The 24,014-nt window shown below is 34.7% G+C and overlaps 1 protein-coding gene across 2 annotated transcripts; it reads left to right on the top strand.

The window, feature by feature from the left end:
• The first annotated feature begins 20,814 nt into the window (after positions 1-20,814).
• LOC149773210 (uncharacterized) lies at positions 20,815-22,690 on the top strand. 2 transcript variants are annotated; one of them, XM_089946644.1, is made up of 3 exons: positions 20,815-20,973; positions 21,419-21,550; positions 22,473-22,690. In XM_089946644.1, exons 1-3 carry the CDS (start codon positions 20,829-20,831, stop codon positions 22,580-22,582), a joined length of 387 nt encoding a protein of 128 aa, XP_089802770.1. In that variant the 5' UTR covers positions 20,815-20,828; the 3' UTR covers positions 22,583-22,690. The 2 variants fall into 2 exon arrangements, with proteins under 2 accessions (XP_089802770.1, XP_089802771.1); XM_089946645.1 differs by having other exon boundaries at positions 20,816-20,973; positions 21,422-21,550.
• Positions 22,691-24,014: the final 1,324 nt, after the last annotated feature.

The following is a 24,014-nucleotide window of genomic DNA, read 5'->3' as shown; positions in this document are numbered from 1 at the left end:
ATCGGCACGTCAGGAGATATCCTGTCGAGGTTGCTTTTACTTGTTTTCCAAGGCTTGATTCGGGATAATCTCTCAAACTCATCCATATTATATTTCAGACAAGTATTTAAATAAAAAATATTATATATATACAATGTCTTAATGTAAATGGCTCATGGTGGGATCATTAACTCGTTGCAATATACCCTGCAGGAAGCAATTCTGCGGACAACACATGCCAAACGTTCACCGTGGAAGTTTAGGACCAATACCATGTCTGCGATGTGGTGCTGGAGTACGAGAAGAAACACAGTTTTGTGCGTGTTGTGATGGTAAACGATACAGAGAGCTTAAAAGATAGTATGATAAAAAATAACTTCAATGACAACGCTATAAAATCCGTAGAGAATTATCTAACTAACTAAGTTTTCAGACAAATCATGATTTAAACAAATTATATTATTGTTGCATAATGGAGCAAAATGCATTTGTCCCACATCCTACAATAACAAACTACGAATCAAATATTGATGGTATGATCAGAAATTGTCAGAAGAAATTACCAGTTGGTTATATTAATAATACTGGTTACCTATTGTTTACTGCTGAGAAGAAACCTTATCTCTGTCATCGATTTGTGTATGAATGTCACAAGGGGTTTGTCAAAGACGGTCATGTATTCGATCATATTGACGGGAATCCTGAAAATAATAGTTTATCCAACCTTCAAGGTGTCACCCAGAGCGAGAATAATACACGTGGTAATACTGGGAAATGTAAAACAACCGGTAAAAGGGCGGTAAAATCTAGAAACACAGAAACTGGCGAAGATATTATAATTCAAGCAATAAATTCTGCTGCAAAATATTTTAATATTAATCCGCCTTCAGTATAATTTGTCGCGAAAAATATAACCAAATCCACTTTTTCCAAGAAATATAAACAAAAAATCATGTTTCAATATTGTTAATGAGATAAACTATCATCACTCCTTCGAATTTTATTTATCAAAGATTTTTTTAATTATTTATTCTTTTTGGCAGAAAGCCTCACTTTTATACTAATTATTTTTTTGAGTCAGGCGAAAGGGAGATAATTATATATATATATATATATATATTTATCAATAGATTTCTGATTTTTTTGGTCGTAATTAGTCAATTAACCATCTACGTCGTAATTAATATCAATAATTATACTCGTAGAAGGATATTTATGGTTTTTAGCTTACAAAATAAATTTTAAACGCATTTCCCATCGTACAGTATAGTGGAGTCATTTTTGGATCTGTTACGAGAAATCGAGGCAGAGCACGCAGTTTTAATGCAGATATTTACAATCTGTTTAGGAACCACTGTATATATATATATATATATATATATATATATATATATATATATATATATATATATATATATATATAGAGAGAGAGAGAGAGAGAGAGAGAGAGAGAGATATGTATATATATATAGATATAGATATAGAGATATGTACATATATATATATATATATATATATATATATATATATATATATATATATATATATATATATAAGTATACAAACCGATCTGTAGGTAAAAACGTTTAATAATGTAGTGGTAGCATGTACATTTATTTCATCAGGGCAGAACACGCTGTTTGAGTGTAGATATTTACAATCTGTTACGAGAAATGCAGATATTTACAAGATATTCACAAACCGCTGCTATAATACATAAATATTTACAATATATTCATAAACCGCTGTTTTAATGCATAAATATTTACAATCTATTCAGAAACCGCTGTTTTAATGTAGAAATATGTATAACTCTACAATCTATTCACAAACTGTAGCTATATAATAATTTCTAAAACGAACATTGTTAGATGCTTCGATAGCTCAGTTGATAACGTATCGGACCGTAATACTTGAGGACTGGCGATCGAATCCCCATGGCTGACAACTGGTCGGTGGTTACGCATATTTGCAATTTTTATAATGAATTGGGGGCTCCGCATGAAGCCACAAAACTCAACAGACAAAACACCCACCTACCACATCACTGGTGGTAGATACATGTTTTGTATCACCCACGGGCTGATTATTGGGGGGGTGTCAAAATATGTTGAACGTAGGGAATGCCCCCTCTGATAACAGCAACAACAGCGGATGCTGAATAAACTATTACGTCGACGATAAATAGTCGTCGTCGATATTTCTTTATTTTTACCGTGTATTGTTCGACTCGATCTTTTAAGTTCGTCTGCCATACACGCGCTTGATTGTACCTGTATTGAGATGCATCGTCAATTGAGGTACTCATTATATTTTATGCAGTAAATAATTGAAGTCTTTCAACTACAAATTACAAACACCACCAGTAAGATGTTGCGGTTAATTTTTTATCAGCCGCTTCCATAATAAAAATTTCTTTGTCTCCGCTATTTAATATAACAGATACAACCCGGAAAAACTTATCAGCTGAATGACGCAGTGGATACGTTGTAAATATTTCAAATTTTGCAGCACTGAACACAGACAGCCTGTACACACCAGTGACTGTTACAGTATATTTGATAGTTTTATTTTGCTGCGACCAGGTTGCGAATCCAGATGACACCGTGTATACGATATTTGCAATATGCCCGGGAGTTATTCCGGATAGAATTTAATCAAATAGGTTTTATTAACGATCTCAGGAATCCCCGCTACGATCTCTTGCTGTGTTTGTTTGATGGTGTCGATGTTCGTCTTGATATCAACGAGTTTTACGTCAACGACCAACGGATTCCCAAAAAATTCCTCTGCGGTTTCATTAATTTTTCTAAAGTTTTTGCGAAGATTTGTAAACGCGTTTGTATGAACATCATACTCGACTCGCAGCGTGAATAGTTTACCATCTACGGTGTTGTAGTTGACGTCGACGTATCTTTTTGTTGCTGCGTCTTCGTCGGATGTTGGATCTCTTAAAACTACTATCTTATTCCCGTTCATGCTGAGTTCACCAGTCATTGTGTCGCCGGTGTTTCTTACACGATTAGCAACACTTTTTGAAATTTCATCTCTGATGGTTGTAAACGATATACTTGAATCCCTGATTCTGCCGCTGTCAGTAAACACAAGGATATTATCCGTGACCGCACTGAGTACTCGTCGAATTATATCATTCCATTTAATATTGCTGGTTTTTAGTTTACCAGATCGATCCTGAAAAATAACAACCTCATCTGGGTCAACTGCAGCCAGATTCATGATATCAGCGAGTTCATCTTTAGTCGCGTAATTTGACAGATCAACGTCGCCAGGTTTTTTCTTAACGCGTGAAGAAGATTTTCTTCCGTAAATATCAACCATTATATTTTAAGATCTGTTTAAAACGAATTGGTTGCTTGCACAATCATGCACGACTTTATGTGGCGGTTTGGATGATTTTGATATAGCGTTAAGTACATTAATTGCCTCACGGCCGCATATTGGCGGATCTGTCATTGTTTGTGTTGGTAGCGTTGAATACCAAACTTGCGCGTGAAGTGGTGCAACATACTTGATAAACTCACGCGGTGGAGCTAACCCGTATGAATCAAAATAAACGATTCCACCTGGATCAACCGCGTATGATACCCAATGATTACCGGGTCATGAATTCGACTCGAGATTAATAATACCTGTTTCGAATTCATTCGGTTGTTTCGGTAATTAATCTCGCATAAAAACACCTCTGAAGTTTTTTAGTTTTATTCGTTTAGCAGCATTAAGTAAATCAAAATTTGATGCTGGAGCATCTAACGAAGTGATCCTGGAAGCCTCAAACCTCTTCCCCATCGAGATCCTGGTAATCTTAAGCCGCGTCCCTTTTTTGTATCCTTTTCCTGTTGCTTTCTTTAGAGCCATTCCAACAGCTGTTCCAACAGCACCTAATGCGGCTGCTTTTGCTACGGCTGGAGCGTCAGCAGCTATTAACGCTGGAATGGCCGCGAGAAGTGGAAAAATACCGCCGGTTTTAATTGAGTCCTTAATCGCACCCGCAGAGAGATTAAGCTTGACGCCTGTTTTTGATTGTTTTGCGTCGTTGAAATGTTTAAGTTGACGTTCTGATAATGAGCTGATCTCGCTTTAGTGATATTTTCATTATTTTCCACTGGTGCATCAACGACTCTCATTCGACCACTACCACCTTCAAGTAACATGGCTTTATCGCTGAGCATAACCGCGATTGCTCTATATTCAATATCGCCTGTATTTAACGTTGCTTTAAAATGTATATCAACGACAGATTGTTTTGATAGATCAAGATGCTCCAGTGAAAAATAATAAATCGGATACAAAGTTCTGAAATCATATTGTGATATTAGCAACCCAGTATCTACATTTTGATCACGTCCCATGAATGACATCAATCGATGATATACACGTCCTATACTATTTTGTTCATAGTTTAGTTGTATGTTCTCTGTTGGTTCTTGCTGTCCGTTTATCCGTAAAGAAATATTTGTGATACCTAGTTTATCAAATATTATATGAGTACGTTCTTGATTACCTAAACGATTAGTCTCATGAAACTCAATAAAAATATCCCGTGGTGCAGAAACACCTTGTTGTAATGCTATATGCCATGTAAACTGACCGTTAACATTAGTTTGTATACTATCTGTGCTTGTTGTTAACCATGATAACAAGGATTTACCACCTGTGTCCATGAAAAAAATCAACTTTTGTTCTTCTGCGATCGTTGGAGTCATTACCGGCATCCACAAAGATAGTTTCGATAATACTACTTTACCAGCATCACCAGCAGGTCTCCACAGAGCAATGTTATCATCACCCTTTCTTACAAGAACAACCGTGTGTCTAGCTCCAAAAATAACCTTCCTAACATTTATACAAAATCCAAAAATATGCGATAGTGGAATTGTGCATGAAAAACTTCTATTGTTTCCTAGCAACATATTTCTACGCGTTGCAAATCCCAAATTGAAATCTGGATTAGAACCATGAACAACCGGCCACACAGCAGCAGCAGCGGTATTGTCAGCATTTCTTGGTCGTCTTAAATTATACGGATCATCATTGGGGTGACCAGAATTATCTTTCACAAACATCATTGTGGGACCTGCTGATCTTGTATAAACATCAGATTATCTTGCTAGAACAATTATTGTTGTAGCAACGTCGACATCTTTCTGAATTGATTCAATATTTTTTCCATCGATCATATATGTGGCGCTATCAAATAATGCCATGATCAACAGCTTTCATCGATAATTCTTTTGCAACAGGTTCTACATTTGGAGCTATCCTTGTAAATAATCCCCGTACAACATCACCAAGTCCATCTCCGTAAATAGTTCTGTAGATTGGTAATCGTGAGTTTACCACTCTGACCTGTACGGATTTACGATGATTACTGTGTACTATCATCTTATTTTAATTACCATTTATCTAACAACTAGTCACTATAATCATCAACAAGTTCATCGAAAAGTTCTCGGTAAACACCGATATCCATGATACCACCTTGAAATAGTCGCCGACAATTATCAGCTGCTTCATTAATTATCTCTTGTGAATTATTCCCGGCACGTTTTCCTTCTATGAGAACCTCTAACTGTGACACATCATTGAGGATATTATTGTGACAAACAAAATTATTTCCCACTGTATTCAGGGAAGAAAGACCACTTCCAGTAGCGTCAAAAGAATCATCGCCAGGATCTCTTTCTTTACCCAGTGAACGTAATTTCTCCCGTTGTTTAGTTTCTATATCTCTGAATATTTCTTCTCTTTGTTTCCATTCTTCTTCTGTTTCATTTTTTTTGCCATCTGTTTCCTTTACTCTCTAGATGGTTTCAACATCATCTCTTTTTGCGGTGAAGTAGATTGTTGTTGTTCTATTTGTTGCAGAGTTGGAGGAATTTGACATGAAGCTTTCTGCTGGGAGAGTTGTTGTTGTTCTAGTTGTTTTATCTGCTCTCTATAAAGCATTTTTACTTCCTCATCAAGATTTCTATATTCTAAATCATCATCTCTAATTTGTCTTTTGTTTCTATATACGCGATATATCCATTTAATAAGATTTTCATCATTTACTTTTTCATGACCGGGTTTTAAAATATCAGATTTATTAAATATACTAGTTAATATTTTTTCAGGTAATTTTGCTCTTTTAGTATTTCTAATATCTTCGACAAACCCTTCCTTAAATCTTGCAATCAAGTCTACGTTTTCTTTTACTGGTTTGGGTTTAGGTGCAAGTTCCTTTCTCACGTCGGCGACTTCAGTACGAAGTTTTCCAATATCTGGAAGTCTTTCTTCACCAACGGGTGGAGGCTGAGCCGCAGATCTATCAGTTGGAAGATCTCAGAAAATCTTTTTTGTTTGTTTGGTTCTGTTCGCTACTGGAAAAATACACTTTTTCCTATTCTCATCTTCTTCCTTAATATCTCCCCATATAGTTTTTTCAACAGTCTCTGCAGCTTTCTTAATAGCTGCAGTAACGGGTTTAAATAGTTTTTTAGTTGCTGCGCTTGTAAGTTTTCTCTAAATGAGTCTCTAATAGAACGAAATTGTTTGATTCCTTCTATTTGTTCTCGAGCTATCCTTGCAGTATGATATTCCGGAAGTACCATTATTTTAATATAATATAATCATTTAATTAATGCAGCAGAGAGGGTGGGGGACCTTGCTTAAAGCGCGTACATAATAAACTAGAAAAAATCACCAACGACAATGGAATAATATTAATAAGACAAATTCCGGAGAGATTTTCTCAGTAAAGCGTCGACGCCTTTTTAAATCTGTCGACGCTTTCTATTTTTCGATCATTTGTAGGAAGGCTTAATTTCGACATTTGACGTTTCTCGACCATTGGTCTGTTCACCCTCTCTGCTGCTACAGTTATTACAAGACAGTCGAAGTGCTGCTATCACGGTGTGTTTTACTCCTTATGGGGAAAAAGATTCATTCATTCTCCTGGAAGTATATATTTAATTAAATTAAATTAAATTCTTCACCAGTGACACAGATTTGATCATACAATCACGAACTTGACATACGAAGTTACATCCCACTCATTTTAAATGGTACTACCCTGTTATATTTATACAGAAAAATCAGTGCAAGAAATTGAACAAGTATGCACCTAAGAGAATTGATATTTTATTAACTAGCTCAAGTATACAATTGTATGTATACTCAATATGTAAGACTTAACTGTATTCCTAATACAAATTCTGTATTACATTTGCTTCTTTGTAACCTATGCACTAATTGGTTATCACTTAGGTGAGATAGTTATCCATACCGTCAAAGAGCAAACCAATACCAGATAAGGGATAGCTTTGTGATGCCCTTTGCGCACAACTGGTTCAATAATTGTAAAAATGATCGAAAGTGAGTCGGTTTTTTGATATTACAAGGTTTAGGAACAGAGACGTTAATCAGAACCTAGCAAAGTGTTGCTATTAATATGACCAACTTCACTACCTGCCAACATAAAAAGTAACAGCGTATCCCTCTGATCAAGCACCCTGAAGTAAACATAAACCATATGTTTCGTATCCAGTGAAGTGTAATTGATTTCCTTTGCTTCTTGTAACGAGTATAGTGATTTGTATTTTGCGGATGTAATTACAACTTATTACTAATTTTGTGATTTCATTTGGATTGTTTTTATATAATTACCAGAGAGAGAGAGAGAGAGAGAGAGAAAGAGAGAAATAGAGAGAGAGAGAGACAGATAGATAGATGACTAAGATATACAAACAAGCAAATCATTGAAAGTGAATTATAATATGAAGGTTAGGCTCTAATGAGAAACAATCTTATTTGTCGTTTTCTAGAGTGATGAAATGGGTTTATATTGCTATAATAATATTGCCTGTGAAATGTAAGTACATCTTCGGTACATGTGGCATGTGACCAAACTACAAATACCTAACATATGGTTTTACGAACCTAGGTCTTATACAGAATAAGAGAAAACAACAAGTTTAACAAAATGATCAAATATTGTATGTCTCTAAATTACAGAGTTAGCATGTACGGTACACTTATAGTATTGTGAATTAAATCCCAAATAATCCTAAACATCGAACCACAAGTCATTAAATATAGAAATTTCCTAATAAAATTCAGTAGTCTTCAACGTCTTATTGCTTTCACTTTGTAGTTTAGGGTACTAAATTAATCTTTATTTAAACAAAACATGTTGGATGTTGTTCGTTTTTGTTACATAGTGTTATGACATATTTCGTAACACTTAAATATTATAAAAATGAAATACACGTTGTATGCTAGCGTTTTCTATGGTAGCTAGTCAAAACAAGTGCTGTTAAATTTGCCGATACATAAATCATCTGTCTTATGTGGCTATTTAAAATGAAAATGAAATCATTTTTAACAAATAACGAGCACATAATACCAACCTATTATATGCGAGCATTCAAATGTTATACAATTGAAGTTATAAGATATTTTGCAGGAATCGCTTATGTTAAAATAAACAACGCATAAAAGAAAGAAACAGAGTTTGCAGGCTCTTAAAACCTAACCTAACTTTGCAATAAGGAATAGTCATCATCCAAATCATTAGTATAATTCGTGACCTGAAATAAGTCACCAAATACCAAGAGTATTATAATTGTTGCTTGGTTTATGGAAACAACAAATATTAGTATCAAGAGGATCTAATTCTATCATGACGAAATATCCCATTCAGGATACCTCATGATCAATGACGATATACGGTTACGACTTTATGGTCGCAATGTAAGCATGAGATAAGCAAAACCAGAACGTTTTTGTGAAATTCAACAAATAACTTAATTATCTTATACAATGAAAGGTTAAGGGGAATTTAAATAAAGTATAACTCACCACAACTAATTGATATTAAATAGCATTGGAGACTGTTCGTAACTTCAGAATCTGATATTAAAATCTAAGACACAGAACGTTCTCCGCAATGGGCTTATTTTCGTATCAAATTCAAAGGAAATCTCTCATCTAGAATATGTAAAGACTGTATTTTCACCGAAAATATTAGCAAATAATTCGGCAATTGCAAATCTAGCCCTCAACAACTTTTGTCCGATTGGATACTTGAAAATCAGGTATTGGGAAATGGTGCATTTTTTAAGTTGTTAGAAAAAATCAATAACGTGTAATTTCATCATGGCTCAGTGCGCAGATACATGAGATTCTGCATTTAATATAAACGCGCCTGTATTGATCGATCGAAACAATGGCGAATTTCAGTATTTTTTGTAGCCAGCGAGAATCTACAATCATAAAAATAGATTGAAAAGTGCAACACGCTTAGTTTTCTTTCCGTGTGAGGCCTTAGTAGAGATTGGGGGAAAACGTGTGAAAGATGATCAACCTGGTATCGACTACCCCTTCGCAACTGGGTTTGTTAACAGTGGTATTATGAGTTGCTCAACCTCGTACATTATTCCACCGACGGCAGGGAAATCGGACCAATTATTTTCAAAGTTGACATTGCCACTACGATTATTAGACTCCCCAGATACAGTGGTGATTAGGCAAAATCGTCCGGCCAACTATGATGTTTATCAAAGATATATTCGATACTGCAATTTAAACTTGATTACAGCTCAACCCAGGTTATTTTGTAGATGCAGAAGCCGTAGTTGTAGGCGCTAGCAGTTCATTTGACCATGGATCTGTGCAGCATTAAACAAAACTTCATGGAGTCTCACTGTGATATTCTGGCGCTATTATTCTCACTCATATATTAGCAATTTACACAGATGTTTGCCTAGAATTTGTCTTAGCCAGACACATAAAACTGGCGTTGTAACCTAGATTTGACAACAGGCATTGCACTCATTGGTGGCACGTAACCATTTATTATAGTTCGACTCGTATGGACTTGCATATGAAGTTGCTGATCGTTTAACCCGGGACCTACAAAGTTGAATACCATAACTGTATTCAACCATATCCGTGCAAATGTGGTTGGAAGGGCCAAAATGTGATTATCTTGCTGTTAAAGCGTGCTTGCACTTTATGATTCAAGAACTCTGCAAACACCTGTTGATTTTGCACTGAAATACTCTTAAAGTCATCACATAAATACAGTAATAGTTATTCAGCCAGTCGCATCGACGACGTTGATCTCAGAATGTTTACCAACAAAAGTATTTGACTGAGTGTATCAACCATATTGTTGTTGATGTTGACCCTAGTTGAAATAGAACATTGCAATTCTCCAACTTGGACATTGAAGATATCGTTATGCTACGATGTTGTTGCAAAGAACTGGATTGAAAACACTGAAAATGGGATGTATAACTGCACCAAATAGCTTGTGGTCAAGCCTTTGAAAATGGCTTCGATAGATCTCAACTTACCATCTGAAACGTCCGTGAGTTTGGATAATATATGTTTATCATCCCCAGAACTAATGATTTCCGGTGTCGACTGAGATAAATAATAAGCGTCAAGTTGATCTGCATCTCGTACCACTAATATCATGTATCGAGGAAAAGGGTGCTGACGCATCATTAGTCGCCGGATATCCAATCAACATCAAATCCGAAGGTTATGAATCATCCTTGGCTTTTGAGTTTAAGATTGTAAGTATTATTACTTACATGGAATCGATTCTGACCGCGGTGATAATGTTGCGGATCTTGCCGATGGAATGTTGGAGGTGACCAGTGTCACTAACAAATATAATGATTTTGTTTCACTTTTCGATGCATATATGCATGAAAACTGTGTGCACAAACCACGTATGCACTGAAATATACTTTTGTTAAGGGTAACATAGAATTAAACTATTGGGACCATTCTAATGTGCCTCTATCAGCTAGAGTCTTATTTTCATAGCATTACTACATACAAAAGCCCAAGTGTGTTCTACACCACGAGTGCCTCAATGATTGTTTCGAAAACGAGGAAAATATAACTTACCGCTTTATCCACCCCAATTACATTTTCTGCTGATTAGTTGCCACCAACATCAGTTACGAAAAAATACCGAAAGTCATTTTGACATGTACCAACGAAGCACTTGTCCATGTATTAGGTTTTAGACAAAAACGAGAATGGTTTTTGCAGGCGTCGTGTATTCATTATACGATTATATGAACGTTGTGTTAAGTCCCAAGAACGCATAATCGTTGGAACTTAATTATTCCTGTAGTAGACATTGTCTGCTTGTGTGATAGTTCTACCAATAAGAAGGGTAATTTGTTTGAAGTGCATTTGTGTGCATATCATTAAATGATCATGGTTGGGTATTTATAGATGTATAAATATTACGTAATCACTCAAAAAGTAAATACAGTCTGAAACAATTCATAATGAAGTTGATGTTTAATGCGTGTATGATTATGTAAAAATTTGCATTTCTATTAATATCCAACCGTGATCATTTGAACTGTATAATTCCAATTTAGTTCCTTACTGTCATCATATGAACGGATTTCATAAAGAGAACATTCAAGGTTAGGTAACTCGGAGTTTTCGTACATTAGCCCTTTCATTGCAATAGAATAAATAGCCCCATTTTCGCTAATCAATAATCGTCAATTCTGTATATGGTAATACAGGATAGATTGTCAGATTGTCTCATGCCAGTAAGCTAAGGAAATTCTTATGCTCATTTACTTTTAACAATGGTGGCTATTGTATAAAACAAGGTTTTTCCTTTTTTCATTATAACGTTTGCTCATGTTGTTTTAACAAGCATAGCCCTAGCTTTCTACACATTTCGATCATTCAAAAGCAAAACGGTGTCCGTAGGTAGTGACAGTCCCTTACTTATCATATAACCCTGACTTGTAATAAGCACATTGTCGAAGTATAACGCATTAATTCCGAAAGACTCCCTCAAAAAGACAACCATACGTTTTCATGAGCAAAAGGAATGTGTGCTGGAATGCAAGATGATTTGTGCAATTGCATTGATTTGTCTTCTAATGGGCGAGTTTAATCTGGAGATTGTACATGTTGATTGGAAACCACGAAGATGGGGTATTGTAGGCTTGTTATGATAAAGGTTAAGGCGTTAGTATAGATAAAGTTTCTCGTAAAGCTACCTGTAAAAAGGGAATCAAAACATAGACCACAGAATTGATCGATATTTCAAACTTCTAGACCAGTATCAAGTGATCGTTTATATCAAATCAAATAACCTTATCAAATCAGATAACCTGGTATGCATCTTTAATTTGCATTGTTTCTTAGATTTATATATATAAAAAGCTATGGATAAATTTAGTTTGACTTTATCATGTTCAGAATCAAGTTGTACCTGACCAGTGACCCTTTATAAACAACATTGTTTATATTATTCTAAGTGTAGGATAATTACTAGGGTCATTTCCATCATCTGAATCAAAGACATTAGTTTTCTCAAATAGAATGAGCTGATGTAAGTGACGTTTATCACATCCTTTGCTATAATTTTAATAATAGATCTTGTCTTATTTACAGTCTAGATTCTGTCCACGGAATTTTCTAGAATGAAAGTAGACATAGCATGTTTAGAAAATGTTAATTAATACCTAGGTCAAGTGGAAGACACCAAAATCTTATTTACTTGAAAAATGAGTTATTCTATCTAACACTTTATTTTAATTCCTAACCAGGAACAGTTAGAGTCCTTGAAAAGTATCAATAGCTTCAACGTGCCAGACAATATGATCTTTATGAGTCAAAGTCTTCTTTAATTAAACGAGAAATATAAAATATATTGGTTCAATATTATGTAGAAACTATTTTGGATAAACGTGGTTTGAGTTGGATTAGTAAGTTTCCACCTGGCTATAACTTGCAAGTTATGGGACTGAAGCAAAAATACAAGAATGAACTGGAGTTAAGAAATATTGAAATTTAAAAAGATAAAAGAGAGAAGACCAAAGCAAAAAGCAATTAGAAAAGAGAAAGAAAGAAAAAACTGCAAAGGCAATTAGAAAATAGTATAAAGAAAGAGACAGAGGGGAGTATGTAGTTACAGAAATCAAAACGATGAGAGAAAGAGAAAAAACAAAGATAATTCTTTTCCGCAACAAGAAAGAGAGAGAAACAGAGAAAGAGAAAATAGAGGCAGATGAATATGAAGAAAGTCAGAGACGAAAATAAACATAATAAATAACATAAACAATTAAAAATGTCGAGGGAAATGGAATAAATGAAAATTCAGTACAGATTAAAATAGTTAAAGCTGACAAGTGCACGTAAATCGCACTTTCCACACAAGTGCAGATGTTTATGTTTTGATTTTTCTGTGGAATATTAGCGAAACTGAAGCCACACTAATAAATGTTAGTTTGTGAAAACATGGATCAATATGAGAAAATAGAGACCACTTTCGGTACCAACTTGTGACAAGTGACTACTGAGCTATCAAAATGTGAACCTAAGTCATATAGACAGGAAATTCCTAGTCTAAACAATGAAACCCCTTTGAATGTTCATTTATTGCTCAATAAGTATTATCACAACATCTTGAATCATCTTCGTGGCCCAAAAGTAAAGTATGTTTATGAGTAGTGTAAATCATGTCACACTTATCAAACGGTAGGAAAAATCAATCAGAATATACTTAAGGCTCATCTTTGATGAACCCTTTAGTATGATAATGGTAGATCGTGTTGGTCTCTTACCTAAGTACAAGAAACGCAACCAGCACATTTTGACCATAATGTGTGCATCCTCAAGATTTCCAAAAGCAATATCTTTCAGGAGTATTCAAAACTAAGACAACATAAAAAGCTTTGATACAAATTGTTACTTAATTTAGCCATATGTTTCACATCTGAGAACAAGTGCTCAGATTCACATATTAGCTGATTCAGCTCGCATATTTTTTTGCAGCTGTAGATGTTAATGTTGATTTTGTAGATTTTTAAATATTTATAAATTTAAGGACTGGTTGAAGCGACGTCAGTAGAATCGTAACTGTGTGGGTCAAGTGTAATTCAATTTACTGAATCATTTACAGATCTATCAACGTGCTCCTTAAATGTGTTTACATGGTTAATGACGAAGGTATATCTGTTTCTGACTCATTGGAGTGTAGATAATATAAATTGCTCTCCTTTTACTAAATAAGAACCATACACACTTAACTAAAGAGGATTTTGAAGAATTCTCAAGAGACGCAGAGCTTTATCAGTATTGAAAACTTATTAAGTTTGTAGTTTTACCTGCCTTAATTGCATTTTTAAGTGAGTAGATTGAAGATTAGTTCTTGCCACTTCACAATCAAAGTCATAGTCTAAACTATTAATGTCGAAATTCTTTGTTAAAAGAAGTTATTCTTTTAACGATTCCAATGATCAATGGGCAGCGTGTCCAAAAAAACAGTTCAAAAGAAAGAAAACAGGCTAATTGGCAGATACAACTGGTTCTACAATATTTCGAAACATCGCTATTAATTCCTGGCCAAAAAAGAATGATGTAAGAACTTGTGGTAAGTCTCATTGACTTCCACATTACCAGCCACATTGAGTTTCAGGAGTTCTACTAATACTTTCTTGTCCATACAGCTTACGAATAAAAATTGTAAATCTTACTGGCCACTCGTTACTAATGGGCAATTAAGGTTGTCTCCATTTTCTCACAATAACGCCGTTGTTCGGCAAATAGCCAGTTGGTTACTGTTCTAAATTAGTTCACTAAAAACCATCTAAAACAAACAGGATATCTCAGAAATTTTATCCTGTTTAAAGACAACTGATTTTCATTTGTCACTCTGATTAGTAAAAAAGAGAAAGTCTAACTACAAGAGGATGAAATGGTCAATACATTTAGATTGATTAGGAAAAGAGGTAAAAGTGACCTTGTCAAAATCATGATCAGTATATCACTCAACTAAATAAATAGTGTCGTGATCAGATTCGATCTTGGGCAATCTTTCTGCCTTAGCTTTGGTAACTGTCAAAGCAAGATATAAATCAAGGACCTTATAATCTCCAGCTAAGTCATTGTCTAGCAATACGTTGAAATTCTAGATTCAATACATGCGAAACAGCATCCGTAGATAATGAATTCTCTACAACAAATGCTTGAAAGAAAGAAATTAAGTATTTGTTGGAGAAAAATTGTATAGAACCAAGTAAAAGCTAATGGAAATAACCGTGCATTCTTGTGTCCAAACTACACAATACTTTCAACGTGTGCACAGACTATAGAAGATAGAACCATCTGACCAAAACTGATTAATATCCATTTCCAAGACTCTATGACTGCGTTCACAAGGTAGGAAATGCTAAAAGGTCAACAAGCGTGACATTTGGAATCGAATCTAGAAATCTCCACTCTTGGAAAAGGCGAAATAAATTCCGGCATTGGCAGCTCCAGATGAACTTTATAAATATAAAGTGATGGCATTTGGGGGAAAGGTTCGCCGTGTACTTTCCGACATTTAATGCACACTATTAGGTCTCATCTAGATGATATAGTGGTTATATTGGTGATGTCATCATTTACAAGACACCACAAAAGGTCACTTGGTGATCATCCAGAAATTCTTTGAGAGACTCATTGATGCGTAGTTGACAATTTATTTAAGTAATAGTGAGTTTTTTCGTGCATGTTTTACTCTTTCAGGACTATTTGTGGGAGACGGTCAAGTTAAAATTAAAACGCTAAGGTAAAGTCTATGTCTGAATTCCCTGTGCCAATCCGCAAAAAGCAACCTATGTGATTTTTAGGTGTGGCTGGATATTATAGGAAGTTTTGGTCAACGTTTTCCGTAACTGCTGAAATCCTGACAAATGTATCGAGTACGGAAACAAAAGCGTCTTTGGTTTGAAAAATGTCAGGATAGTTTTGTCAAGTTAAAGGCCATACATAAAAACGCACCAATTAATTTACCTCCAAATGTCAGACTCTGATTTCAAATATGCTTTGATGTAAGTGATGTTGGGGTTCGTGCAGTATTGATTCAGGATGACAACAATGGTGTAGAGCATCCATTGTGCTGTTTAGCTAAGAAACGAGAAAAGCACCAGAGAAATTACTCCACATTCGAGAAGCCTGTTGTTGTTTTTATAGGGTTTAACGACATTGTTCAGCACAAGAAAGGCTGTATTTGGCAGCAAGTATATATGGTGTGGGAAGAAATAGAGAATACCACAGAAAGAACCACCGACCCGCTAGAAGCTACTGGCAAGTTCTCTCACGTATCCACATTGACCGATCCTGAGACTCGAACCCACGCAGACAGAGGTGAGATAAAAGTTTAGATCACTCAACCACTCGGGGTCCTCATTCGAGTAGGAATGTTTGGCTCTGATATGGGCTTTTCAACACTTTAAATTTCAGTTTCCTGTTCGAGTATTGTGTTTAGTGTTCACAGTTACCTTACTTTTTTGGGAAAGATCAAAAACAAAATCAATGATTATTAAGGCAGAGATTGATGTTGCATGACAACAATATTGACCTTAAACAAGTCAAGCGGAGAAACATTTTAATAGCAGATGAATTTTCAAGTACTCAGAAGTATTACATTGTTTCGTGAATAATTAGTTTCATTTGATAAAACCTCGTTACTTTATTCGCATGCATATTAGAATGGTAATTAAATTAAAGCATTGTTGCATAAATCGTTTTTCTTTATGACGGGAGACGTTGAATATATTTAATCTTTTGCATTATTTGTTAGCTTTCTTATTCATGTTATGCTATCAATGATTGTTGTATGTCCTTAACCTTATGCAGCATCAAATTTATGCTGTAGCCGACTACTCACAATTTGTAAACAACATTGTTTATATTTCTCTCAGTGTAGGATAAATATTAGGATCTTTATCTTAATCTGAGTAAAATGTATTATTTGTCTCATATAAATGGTCCTGTTGCACGTTATGTTTATCACATTCTTTATTATATTTTCAATAACAGATTTTGTCTATTTGAAGAGTTTATTATGCCATCAGAATCAACTAGAATGGAAGTTTCTATTAAGTAGACAGAATATTTCCAGGAAATGCTGATTGTGACCTATGTCAAATTGAGGGCTATATAATCTTGATTAATTGAAATGTAAGTCATTCTAGCTATAACACTAGAGCAGAATCAATCTTATATTTTGTGTTATTGTTGGGTCTAATTATTTAATTCAAATCATTATTCGCTCAAAATACATTATGTTCCAAAATATTCTTGGAAAGAGACAGTAATTTGGAATTATAGTGTTATCGAACAAGGACATCTACTATTATATTATTCTCATCAAAAAATCTTGGCATATCATACTGCAGGCCATTGTTATTTAGTACATTCGAAAATACAGTCCACTACAGGCACACATGAAAGTTTATTGAGAACTTTATTCACTAGAACTTGTGTTAAAAGCTCTAAGATCATTCGGGATTGAATCTAACAGACTTATATTCGTTTTAAATTTTTACTTGTTTCTTTTAGGAAATTAAGTTATGTGTTGTTAGTTAATTATCGCTTCGTTCCTTTATTAATTGTCAGGTCTCTTTCAAATATGATACAACATTATGATTTATTGAAAAATATTAGAAAAGGCTTAAATATGGAATATGTGAAATAGTATTTCTATACAGTGAAATAAGTTTTGACCTGATAAACACACATTGTATTACAATATAAATTTTAGCTCAAGAATAATATATATTCTTCTAATGCAGTATTGCATATTATACGACATAGGTTGTACTCCACTATGGTAACACAATTAATCAACCTGATGAGCCTTAGTTAACCTCCGTAATCTATATTTAATTTATCGAATACTACCTACAATTAAAAGAAGTTAAGTACTCACACCAGTCCACCCGCACACCGACGCATCACCAAGTGTCATATCCGATCATTAGCCAGGTGTATAGCAGACTGCAAAAGTTAATAATAACGACCTGTCCGTTTGTAATACTTGGTTTACCAGAGGTGAGCATGCATTGTCCAAACCATTAACGTCTACATAAGCCATATATATATATATATATATATATATATATATATATATATATATATATATATATATATATATATATATATATATATATATATATATATATATATATATATATATTAAGGTGTATATTTCATTCCTAATTGTATGGCGTAGTCTACCTGAGACATAAGTATGACAAGGGCATACTTTGTCCTTATTATTAAGTCCTACCTGAGGCATGCATATAATGCGAGCATGATTGTTTTCGTCCTATTATCAAGGACTGGTCTACCTGACGCATGGATATCGTGTGAGCATGTTTTGTCCTTATTACCACTGCCTGATCTACCGAGACATTCACGTGATGGTGAGCATGTACGGTAGAGCATTTGTTATGGCAGAGTCTACCTAAAGCATACATACGATGGTTGGCATGTATTTCCCTTATCCTTGTAAGTGAACCATACCCTAAGAAATATCCGAATCAAATGTCAAACGGTTAGGTCAATGTTGTTGATGCAAATGTTTTTGCTAATATCATTTGAAATTGAAGGACAAATTTTGCTCCTGTGCATAAAATGCTATCCGCGTTTTTGTCGTTTTATATACTTTTCTTTCACGCAATTTTTCATGTTCGTATTTGGTTTTCATCTAGAAGATGACTCGAGTGTGATGACAAAGTATACTTGTTTAACCTCTGTGCCTTTAGCATGTCTATTAGGAAAGCCAAATGTCGCCCTGTACTGATCAAACCCATAGTGAAAAAATAGGTATAAGCAGACACCGTCGTTTCCTCTGAAGAAAGACCTTCTGCGCATAAGAAATTATGAATGAGTCATTTAAATGTTACTTAGTACATAACCAAGCACAACGTCATTTGGTCGACGTTAGACAATTACCCTCTGTAGCGGAGAAGCTTAAATTGTTCTTGAAACGATGTTTTTTTTTTTGTATGTTCAAACATAAAGGATTCACAATAAGGCGCACCGCTTGGCATTAAACAAAACGAATGTATTTAGTTTGCAAATATTTCTTTTGTTTTAAACTAGGTTAAACCATACAAAAATATGTTTCACTGGCTCTTGTTTTCTTGTCGCTGAGAAATTAATGACATCCCTGTTGTACAAATATAATAAAAATATGAAATGATATTGCATTCGATGAATAGCATCCATATCCACAAACGGGTCAACATCAATAAGGCGTGCAATTACACGTAAATGTATAAAATGTGGTACAAATGAATATAAATCTATTTCAAATAATACAGTTGGTGGAGATATCGCTACTTGATCAGGAAATATACCAGCAACTCCATGGGCTAAATGCCGAGTAGAAAAGGATCTTCCAGGATATACTTGTTGTGGTCTTGGAACGAGACTTGATATCCGACTTGATAAACAAGATCAACCAAGTCCTGGAGAGTATCCAATAAATGATATTGACCGAGGCATGTCACAATCATGATTTAGCTTATTAAGGTAAAGATCTGCAAAAACGACATATTGCATTTGGGAAGTTGAATCATTCATCACGAATTTATTTTAGTGCACAGTGTTTTGTAACACTGTTTATACCAGAATGTTCACAAAAATAACGAAAAGGAACCCATAAAGACAAAAATGACATTGGTATACAAAGTGTCTCTGGAAAAAATACAAGCAGAAGCAAAATCAAAAGAAGACCCAATTGCAGATATGAGATCAAAAATGGCAAGACAAGAAGAATAAAGCAGACGAGGAAACTTTGTAGTGAATCAGTTCCGAAATGAAAGACGGAAGAATCCCGAGAAAACTCGATCTTTGGGGTATATTTCGAGAGTTCATTGTGATGTCTATTCAGGATTGTTTACCAAGAAAAGAAACTAAATATTCCTTTGTCTTGATCTGATGCAAACAAAATTATCTCTCTCATCATTTCATCATACTCAAAGTTCAATTCAAAGATAGAAGCAATTCTTTGATACGTAACTTTCTTTAAAAGTACTAGCACTTTGACCAAGTACTTTGCAAAACTTCAATGTACTCTATGTCTGCCGTTCTAAAACTTGAACTGATGTGTTCCAAGCTTACTTATGAGATCACAGCAACGATGTCATGAAATGCGTCCTCCATGTGAGAGTGATCAAAACTTTGAAGGACATGTAAGCCGAAACTCTGTCCCCCGGTGTACTAAATATGTATTACTACTTCCTTCTCATACCTGCTTGATATGAAATAATTTGCACCTACAGAACTCTAGACATTTCAATTAATGATGTAAAAATGCAAAATGATCTCAGAAATTGAAGGAATATTGTTTTCCTAAAATTCTTGCGAATTATTTATTTCTCAAACATAAACATCGAAGATACTAAAAATATACAGTAAGGATCTGCATTAAGTACTTGACAAGTGCACGACACGTTTCTTTCCCTGACACATACACTCACACATCTTTGAATGTCATCACTGTATATGTAAACAACACAAGTCATATATATTAGGGAATGGGTGCTCTCCATAAAACAAGAGTCGGAGACTATAGAAAGATAGTAGCTTCACTTTGTTTATATATTATGGACTTATAGGGGATAGATAAGATAGCTTTATGTTGAGTATAACTTTTTTTACACCCTAGCCTGTGTGGTTTCATCTCGCGAAGCAATTTCGTTGATCTACAGAATAAGTACAGAATATATATTCAAAACGAGTTCAGGAAACGTCATTTAAATTTGCTAATATTACAAAACAATAAGAGCATACGACTTATAAAGCACGAACAATCTGACCATAACAAGTTGTATGCAGACGAAAACAATAGAAACAAACAGACGACGGGTTGAACAGGAAAATTGTAGATCATGTCATAACAGTGATATTGGAGTAAATATGTAAACAGAGGACAATTTTTTACAAATTAAAGCGTGATTTAGGATCACGATCATGCTCTGGCCGCCACGTATGAGGTTGGGAAAGGACAAATGGTTGATTATGCTCTCCTTATAAAAAGGTGCTCCATGCATTTCTTATCATATCACAGCAACACTCTCACGAAATTTCTTCTGTGTCTGAAAGTGGTCAGGACTTTGAAGAAAATGAAAACCATACTTCTTGCTACCCTCGTTGGTAAGTGAGCGGTTTGAACAAAATATCACCACTTAGAGAACATTTAGTGGCAGGTACAAATAAATGTAACTTTCGCAAGCATGCCTGATGTGAAGGGCGTACTCTAAATATAAACAGTTCTCCCAATTTTGCAAAGTTTACATCATTTCTCTTAAATCACCTTAATCAATATATTTTCTCTTACAATTCTTCCAACGTATTTATTTCTCATATATGAACATTGGAGATGATAATAAAAAAATTGAAGGTTTATGTTAATTATAATTTAAATCTTTCGTTTTGTTTTGTGTGTAAATAATGGCATAAAGTTTCATGTACACGTGATGGTTATTGCACATATTTCCGATTTTCCATCTCATCTCTTATTAAGTTTGACAGTTGCTATAATGATAGTGTATGTCATGCTGGGAATTGGATAAGAACAATGCTGTTTTATAATTTTCAGTAGCAGTCTTCGTCATATATGCAGAAGCCTGCGATTCTGACGAGCAATGCAGTAAGGGCTGCCTTGACGGATTAAGGGGCAAATGCGTAAATGACAATTGCACGTGTGAACATCGACTGCGTTTGCGTAAAGGTAAGTCCTTATCAACTTTATCGTTACACATCTCGATACGGCAATCTATCTTCAACGTATGGCTAGAACGGATAACATGATTAGTCAGCCAGTTACATGCTAAATCACTCGTTCTGCTTTTATGCTCCTCCACCAAGCGCTCCTACCTGTGGTTGTGTTATAGCTTGCGCAATTTTGCACAGTTTCACTCCTCGACCGTTATGCATCTAAACTTCAAAATGTGAAGCCCGCCCCCCCCCCCCGCTTCAACACATCTAAAACCGTTGAATGCAATGGCAACCTGTTTTGTGCGTAAGAGCTAAAAGCTATTCAATCGTTAAAAAGGGGTTTGGAGAAGAAGACGGTTATAAATTATTAGAGAAAAAGTGGGTTGGATATGTTGCGGTTTAAAGACACTTCTTGTCAAATCATTATATGCATTTTAGAAAGTTCATAATGTCATTGTCTTCCATTATTTATGTTTCAAATTTTTTACACGCATATCGATGAGATATAACAAAATGTCGACATTACGACAACCATTGCAAAGCCCGTTTTGGTATTTAATGTAGAATGTGTTCGCAGATCTAAAGAACTTTTGGCATAGTAATTTTGATTTAATGTTCCATTGATGTATTATTAATTATATTTGGGGTTCAATCTCTCTTTCTCTCTATCTCTCACTAAATATGTGCCTACTATGTACCTACTAACTTATCTTCGAACATGTACATATGCATAGGTTGCAGACCTACCGACAATTATCTACAAGGAATAGAGAGATAAAGACAAAAACATAAAAAGTCACATGACGTTGTAGAAGAACCTTATGCATAGAAGAATCAATAAATGTTTGTGCTCATGCATGATTGATACGCTATGGCATATTTAACTAATTGTCGACTTAATTACCAATGAACTGTGTAATTTATTCTCTATTCAGCATGCTCCCGCACGAGCGACTGTGGTCCCGATCATTGTCCTGCTCCTTTCGCCTTGGAATGCGATGACGGAGAATGCAGTTGCGTCGCTTATCTCATCTTCGGCAAGTGATTCAAACCTGGAGAAGTTATTCAAGTAGATTGTCAGTTACCATATATACGAAGATTATCGTGTATTGACAAATCTGTATCATGAGATTATTAAAAGAGAACCATTGCATGTGGTATTTTATGATTTATCCTATTAGCAGAATTAGTAATGATATTTGTACGAACAAGAGAACCAATATCTATATTTGGGCTGTCTTCCATCTATTTCTCCCTCTCTTGCAGAAGTTCTGAACATTTTACTCGTTTCAGACTTCCAATGCAACTTATCTGACAAAATGTATTTTATAAAAAGTTGCCAATGATTTACTGGGCCCTCTAAGATTTTTGGTCAAAGGTATATTTTTCCAAAAAGGCAAGAAAAACACACACACCAGTTATGCAAACTGATGGTGGCACGTTTATTACATAGCTGAACAACTCTATCGCATGTATAAACAATTAACAATACTAACGATCTATTCTTACTTGAGAATATAAGCATTGCTACACAAATTCATAAATGCATATGTAGACTTAAAGTTGTATTTGTATATTCACATACCAAACACATGCTCGCAACCATATATGCATACATATATATCTAAATATGTACACGAAAATAAAAGTAGATATATATAAAAGCATACAACTCACAAGAGCAAACATAGCTGATGTATACATAAATGAAGTATTATACAGCATTATTAATAATACTTTAAGGTGTGGCCTGTACGATACACCTGAATATCTTTCTTCAAACACATGTGTGCAGTTATAGACAAGCTTTTTTATATTCTTTTCATACAACATAGAAGTTTTATATATTTTATATCTCGAATGTTACCTTTCTAGGATATTGACATTAAAATGCATGCTTACATAAACTCTAATAATTACAGTACAATAGCAGAAGAGAGGGTGAACAGACCAATGGTCGAAAAATGTCGAAAATAAACCTTCCTACAAATGATCGAAAAATAAAAAAAAGCATCGACAGATTTTAAAAAGCGTCCACACTTTACTGAGAAAATCTCTCCGGAATTTGTCTAATTAGTATTACTCCATTGTCGTTGGTGATTTTTTTCTAGTTTATTATGTACACGCTTTAGGCAATTACGTCTTCGCGAGGTCCCCCACCCTCTCTGCTGCTATTAATTTATCCAAACATTTTATCAAGTCCAATACGATATCTTGTTCTAGGATCGTGCAAATGTATTGTTATAAATCCATGTGGAGTAGCTTGCCTTCGTGAAAAGAAATTTTTTAATTTAATTATATCCATGTCACCGCTGCACCAAGTTTGATGAATATTTCTCACCGTGTGTGTATCGTCTCCATTAAACACAACTAAAATATTACAGTTATCTCTGATCACTTTTGGTATTTGTGTGTATCTTTGAGTAACGTAAATGACATCAGTGTTTTTATGTCTACCTCGAGAAAAAATCCTAGCT

The sequence above is a fragment of the Sinohyriopsis cumingii genome, unplaced genomic scaffold (assembly GCF_028554795.1).
Source record: "Sinohyriopsis cumingii isolate HCF-2022 unplaced genomic scaffold, ASM2855479v2 utg000813l, whole genome shotgun sequence".
Taxonomy (NCBI): Eukaryota; Metazoa; Mollusca; class Bivalvia; order Unionida; family Unionidae; genus Sinohyriopsis; species Sinohyriopsis cumingii.
This window is presented reverse-complemented; position numbering and strand designations above follow the sequence as displayed.